The sequence below is a fragment of the Grampus griseus genome (assembly GCF_964374135.1).
Source record: "Grampus griseus genome assembly, chromosome: 5".
Lineage (NCBI taxonomy): Eukaryota > Metazoa > Chordata > Mammalia > Artiodactyla > Delphinidae > Grampus > Grampus griseus.
In genome coordinates this window covers 13,593,941-13,601,190 of record NC_138998.1, presented here as the reverse complement: position 1 = coordinate 13,601,190, position 7,250 = coordinate 13,593,941, and the positions used below count along the sequence as shown (strand labels likewise).

The window sequence follows — 7,250 nt, the reverse complement described above, 5'->3', positions numbered from 1 at the left end:
TTTTTTGTTTGGTTTTTTTTTGTTGTTTTTTTTTTTGCGGTGTGCGGGCCTCTCACTGTTGTGGCCTCTCCCGTTGCGGAGCACAGGCTTCGGACGCGCAGGCTCAGCAGCCATGGCTCACAGGCCCAGCCGCTCCGCGTCATACGGGATCTTCCCGGACCGGGGCACGAACCCGTGTCCCCTGCATCGGCAGGCAGACCCTCAACCACTGCGCCACCAGAGAAGCCCTAGAGCAGAGTTTTAAGTTTTTTAAAAACCTGTCAACTTAGAATTCTTCACCCAGGAAAAATACCTTTCAAAACAAAGGTAAAATTAAGACTTTTCTGAAATACAAAAGCTGGAAGAATTCATCGCTAGTAAACTTTTTGCTCTGAGAAATATTAAAGTCTTTTAAGCAGAAGGAAAATGACACCAGATGAAAGTATGGATCCATGCAAAGGAATGAGAAGCAACAGAAATAGTAATTACATAAGTGGAAAGACTTTATTATTATTTAAATGTGTTTAAAAGCTAACAGACTGTTTAAAGAAAAAATAATAGCAGTATATGGTCTGTAACATATGTAGAAGTGAAATATATGATAACAGTGTCACAAAGGCCAGGTAAGGGAGATATGGAAGTATACTACTGTGAAGTTTATTTTTGTTGTTGTTGTTATGCACATAAAGCATCTAGTTTAATCTTCACCAAATCCAATAAAGGGGATACTGCGAGTGGAGCTATTTTTTTCTGCAGGAGGAAACTGAGGTCAGAAGGGATGTCAGTGGCCAAGACCACACAGAGGGCGAATACCACACAAGGAGGTTCTGGGTTGGGTGGGGGCGGGGCGGTGTCTCTGTGTATATTGCAACCTCTTCCCAGTTCATGGCAGTACAGCAGAAGAGGTCCCTGGCATCAGCATGGAAATCAAGGGTGTTGGGAGAGGGGCGCCTTTTTTCTGATTCACACCCAGGGCCACTATGGTTTAATGGTGGCCCTGATGGAAGAGGTGGCCAGGCTTTGAACCAGGGCCAGCTACTTCTAGAGCTGGAGTAGCTTCCCAAGGACACTGCAGGAGCCCCATGGGGAAGGTTGTTGTTCTGCCGTGAACACCCACCCGCTGTATCCGGGGGGAGGTGGAGAGGGGGTCACTTCTTCTGCACGTGGCCACAGTCGTACTTGCTGCACACATCGGTGAACTTGACGCCTGGCAGGTCCTGCCTGCAGCTGCCCTGCATGAGCATGACGTGTTGCTCCTCTAGGCTGTGGACCTCTCTGGGAATGAAGCAGACAGCCTCCCGACCAGTGCTGAGCTGCACATGGCTGCATTTGCGGTTGGCCGAGTTGGGCTTCTTAGGCTTGCAGATGAACGTACTCAGGATCACGCCCTTCAGCTGCTGCCGGCCAGCCGAGGGGCCCACTTTCGCAGGCGGATACTTCAGAGATCCCCGGTGGTGCATCTGGTTCTGGGTGGCTGTGGGATGCGTGGCCCAAGGCAAGGAGGCCAGGGCTAGGCCATGATTTAGGAATGTGCTGAGGCCACAGAGAAGGCCGGACCAGGACATCCCGCTGCCTGCAACATCCCAACCCTAGCCGGGTCCACAGACACGTGGAATCCGGCCTCTCTCTGTTGTGAAGTTCTTATATTATACATGCAGTGGTATATCATTTAGGCAAATTGTGATAAGTTAAACATGTATACTTTGAACCTAAAGCAACCCTACACACACAGACACACACACACACATACATGCTCACACACAGCAAAGAATTATAACTAAGCCAGTAAAAGAGATAAAATGAAATAATAAAAAATACTTAATCCAAAAGAAGAAAAAGCAATAAAGGGGAACAAAGAACGTATGGAAAAATAGAAAACAAATAATAAGATGGTAGATTTGCACTCAGCTATACCTATGATCACATTAATTATTAATGATCAAAGTACTCCAATTAAAAAATTGGATTTTAAAAAAGAGCAAGACCCAAATATATGCTGCTTAGAAGAAACCTACTTTAAATATAAAAACACAAATAGGCCAAAGCTAAAGGGTGGGAAAAGATATACTATGTGAGCATTAATCACAAATATTAGTGTAGATTTTAGAGCAAAGGATATTATCAAGGATAAAGAGGTCCATTTAATAAATGATAAAGGACTCAATTCATTCAAAGGACATAGAATTCTAAATGGTTTCTTGCCTAATAACAGAGCTGCAAATTACATGAAGAAAAACTGATAAGTCTGTGAAGAAAAATAGACAAACCCACAATTATAGATGGAGATTTCAACACACCACTCAATAATTTATAGAACAGGTAGACAGAAAATCAATAACAATATATTGATATGAATAGCAAATCAATAACACTTGAATAACACTATCAACCAAATTGAGACTATTCCACCCGGAAACAACAAAATACACATTTTTTCAACTGCACATTAAGCATTTACCAAAAATAAATCATATTCAGGGCAAAAAACAAGTTTTATTAAACTAGGAAGGATTCATGTTATACAAAATATGTTGTGTAGCCATGATGGAGTTAAATTAGAATCAATAATAGAAATATACCTGAAAAAATACTTCAGAATAGCCCAGAAGTCAAAGAAGAAATGTTTTAAAAAACAGAAAATACTTTAAACTGAATGAAAATGTGGGATACAGCTAAAGCAATACTTAGGGGGAAATTATAGCAGCAATGGCCATATTTGAAAAGAAAAAAGGGAACAAATTAATAACTTCAATTTCTACATTAAGAAAAGTAAGTTAAACTCAAATTAAGGACTTCCCTGGTGGCACAGTGGTTAAGAATCTGCCTGCCAATGCAGGGGACACTGGTTTGATCCCTGGTCCAGGAAGATCCCACATGCCACGGAGCAGCTAAACCCGTGCGCCACAACTACTGAGCCTGCGCTCTGGAGCCAGTGAGCCATAACTACTAAGCCCGCGTGCTACAATTACTGAAGCCCACACCTAGAGCCTGTGCTCCACAACAAGAGAAGCCACCGCAGTGAGAAGCCGGCACACTGCAACGAAGAGTAGCCCCTGCTTGCCGCGACTAGAGAAAGCCCTTGCCCAGCAACAAAGACCCAACACAGCCCCCCCCAAAAAAAACCACACACACACACCACCAAAGAAAACAAGCAACTAAACAAACAAAAAATTCAAATTAAGCAGAAGACAGGAAATGATCAAAGCCAAAATCAGTAAAATCCGGAAAGAATAATAGAGAAAATTAATGAAATCAAAACCTGGTTCTTTATGAAGATCAATAAAACTGATAAATCTCTAGCAAATCTGATCAGTCTGACGGGTCAGAAAAAACAAAGACATAAATGACCAGTATCAGAAATGAGAAAGGCAACATCACTACATATCCTACACATACTTAAAGGATATTAGAGGATACAAAAAGGATAATAAAGGAATGTTATGAACGTTATGCCAATAATGTTAAACACTCAAATAATAAACACTCAAGGAGTTGATAACTGGAATAGCCCAATATCTATTAAAATACTCAGTTTATAGTTAGAAACCTTCCCATAAAAGGAATTCTCCCAAACATTGAAGGAAGAAATTTTACCAACCCTAAACAAAGTCTTTGAGAAAATTGAAAAGAAAAATATACTTCCCAACTTATTTATGGTTTCAGCACTACCCTAAAAACAAAATCTGAAAAGACACTTCAGGAAAGCTACATACTAATATCCCTTATGAACATAATGCAAAATTTCTATGCAACCTGAAGTCCTAACCTATGTCTTTGGTGATTATAAAGTGGTTGCTCCCAATGTTCTCACTTTTATAGTTACAACTGGTTTATATAACAATTAGCTTCACTTCTGCTTTTATAATTTGTATAGGGACATATTTCCCAGGTTTGAAGCCAATTTTGTTAACTTTTTAATGAAGTTTAATGAACATATAGAGAAGTGACTCTTTATAGAGCCCAGCTCAATGAGCTTTCATACACTAGACATACCTGTTTAACCAGATCCAGATTAAAAACAACAGATTTAACTCAAGCAATTGTATAGGCTTGGTAAACTCAAAATCTCCAAGATAGGGTTTCAGGCTAGAGACCAAGGGAAGAGTTGCAGCTTGATTCCAAAGGCAGTCTGCTGGCAGAATCTCCTCTTGCTTGGTAGGGGTGAGGTGGGGTAGTTTCAGTCTCTGAAATTTTAAATGACACATAAGACCAGTTGATTTAATAGATATATACAGGGCATTCCATCTAAAAATAGCAGAATACACATTATTTTCAAGTGCACATGGAACATTCTCCAGGATAGATAACATGGTAGGCCACAAAGCAAGTCTCAACAAATTTAAGAAGATAAAAATTGTATCAAGTATCTTTAAGATCACAACAGTATGAAACTAGAAGTCAATTACAGGAAGAAAAATGGATAAAACACAAATATAAGGAGACTAAAGAACACGCTACAAAAAAACCAATAGATCAATGAAATCAAAGGAGAAATCAGAAAATACCTTGATACACATTAAAATAAAAGCACAACTTTCCAAAATGTATGGGACACAGCAAAAGCAGTTCTAAGAGATAAGTTTATAGAGATACAGGCCTAATAAAGAAACAGAAACATTCTCAAATAAACAATTGAATCTACCATCTAAAGGAACTAGAAGAAGAACAAACCAAGCCCAAAGTCAGCAAAATAATAAAGATCAGAGTGGAAACAAAATAGCAACCCCCCCCCTCAAGAAAACCAAAAAACAAAAGAAAACAAAACAAAGACCAATGAAACCAAGAGCTCGTTTCTTGAAAAGATGAATAAAATTGATAAGGCTTTATCCAAACTCATCAAGAAAAAAGAGGGTCCAAATCAGTAAAATCAGAATTTAAAAAGGAGAAATAACAATGGATATCACAGAAATACAAAAAATAATAAGAGAATACTCTGAACATTTATATGCCAACAAATTGGACAACCTAGAAGAAATGGATAAATTCCTAGAAAAAAAAGTGGTCTTCCAAGACTGAATCAGGAAGAACTATATAATCTGAACAGACTGATGACTAGTATTGAAATTGAATCAGTAATCCAAAAACTCCCAACAAAGTTCCAGGACTGGATGGCTTCACAGGGGAATTCTACCAAACACATGAAGAAAGTTAATACCTATCCTTCTCAAACCATTCCAAAAAATTGAAGAGGAGGAAACACTTTCAAATTCATTCTATGAGGCCACCATTACCCTGATACCAAAACCAAAGACACTATCAAAAAGAAAAAAAACAAAATTACAGGCGAATATCCCTGATGAACATAGATGCAAAAATCCTCAACAGGGCTTCCCTGGTGGCGCAGTGGTTAAGAGCCTGCCTGCCGATGCAGGGGACACGGGTTCGTGCCCCGGTCCGGGGAGATCCCACATGCCGCAGAACGGCTGGGCCCATGAGCCATGGCCGCTGAGCCTGCGCATCTGGAGCCTGTGCTCCGCAACGGGAGAGGCCACAACAGTGAGAGGCCCACGTACCGCAAAAAAAAAAAAAAAAAAAAAAATTAGGCAGAAGACCTGAATAGGCATTTCTCCAAAGAAGATCCAGATGGCCAATAGGCACATGAAAAAATGTTCAACATCACTAACCATCAGGGAAAAGAAAGTCAAAGCCACAATAAGATATCACCTCACACCTGGCAGAATGGCTATTGTCAAAAAGACAACAAATGATAAGTGTCGGTGGGGATGTGGAGAAAGGGAACCCTTGTGCACAATTGGTGGGAATGTAAATTGGTGCAGCCACTGTGGAAAACAGTATGGAGGTTCCTCAAAAAATTAAAAATAGAACTGTCATGCAATCCAGCAATTCCACTCCTGGGTATATATCTGAAGAAAATGAAACCACTTATTTGAAAAGATATATGCACACCAGTGTTCATAGCTGCATTATTTGCAATAGCCAAGATATGGAAGCAACCTAAGTGTCCATCAACAGATGAATGGATAAAGAAGATGTGGTATATATATTATTGGACCTGGAGAGTATTACACTCAGTGAAATAAGTCAAACAGAGAAGACATATGATATGTTTTCACTTATACGTGGAATCTAAAAAATAAACAAATGAATATAAGAAAACAGAAACCAACTCACAGATACAGAGAACATACTAGGGTGGTTACCAGTGGAGAGTGGGGTAGATGTAGGAAGAAGACAGGGGAAGGGAATTAAGAGGTACAAATTACTATAAATATGTAAAATAAATAAGGTACAAGGATGTAATGTACGGCACAGGGAATATAGCCAATTATTTTATACTAACTTTAAGTGGAGTATAATCTATACAAATATTGAATCACTATGTTGTGCTCCTGAAACTAATATAATATTGTAAATCAACTATGTTTCAATTAAAAATAAAACATAAAAACAAAAAACACCTTCATAGAAATATCTGGAAGAGTGCTTGACCAAATATCTGGCACCTTGACCCAGCCAAGCCAACACATAAAATTCACCATCACAGGGTGGAACTCATCCTTCTGGTATGAAGACTCCCACACTCTGCCACATTGACCAAGTGAGGGCTCCTGGGCCAATCCAAGTTATAAAAACTAATAAAGCATAATGTCTTAATTTCATAGATTTAAATACACTTCATAGTATGTATATAAATGTACATTTCAAAAAATTTTAGTCCTTTGAAGTTCCAATTTTTAGGAAAAAAATTTTTATTTGAGGTATAATTGATATATAACATTGTATTAGCTTCAGTCGTACAACATAATGATTTGATATATGTGTATACTGTGAAATGATTACCACAGTAAGTTTATTTTTATATCCATCACCACACATAGATACAAATATTTTTTTCTAGTGATGAAAATGTTTAACATTTACTCTCAGCCACTTTCAAACATACAGTACATTATTGTTAACTATAGGCATCATGCTATACATTACATCCCCTGGACTTATTTATAACTGGAAGTTTGTACCTTTTGATCATCAAATGTTTTTAAATACAAATTAAAGTTGTAATTTTACCTTCCAGCCAGAATGGGTTGTCTTTTAATATATTATGGTTGTGTTTTTCTTCCTAAATGATGCAAGGATTTTTAAAAAGCAGTACTGGTATAAGTGAAAAAGGTGTGTCTTAGTTTAAACAGTTTGGTAAAAGAAAAACTTTGGTATTGATTTATGTCATCATTTCCAATACTGGTTTTCTATTCATTTATTTTATTCATCTTTACTTAACCATTACCTACACTTTACTTTCAAGTTTCTTA

General features: G+C 38.3%; 1 protein-coding gene across 1 annotated transcript; it reads right to left on the bottom strand.

Moving 5' to 3' along the window:
• Positions 1-1,127: 1,127 nt before the first annotated feature.
• LOC309822950 (small ribosomal subunit protein uS12m-like) lies at positions 1,128-1,550 on the bottom strand (the record flags this gene model as incomplete). The annotated part of the gene is made up of 1 exon (XM_082655050.1): positions 1,128-1,550. Exon 1 carries the CDS (start codon positions 1,542-1,544, stop codon positions 1,128-1,130), a length of 417 nt encoding a protein of 138 aa, XP_082511176.1. The 5' UTR covers positions 1,545-1,550.
• Between the last annotated feature and the right edge of the window lie 5,700 nt (positions 1,551-7,250).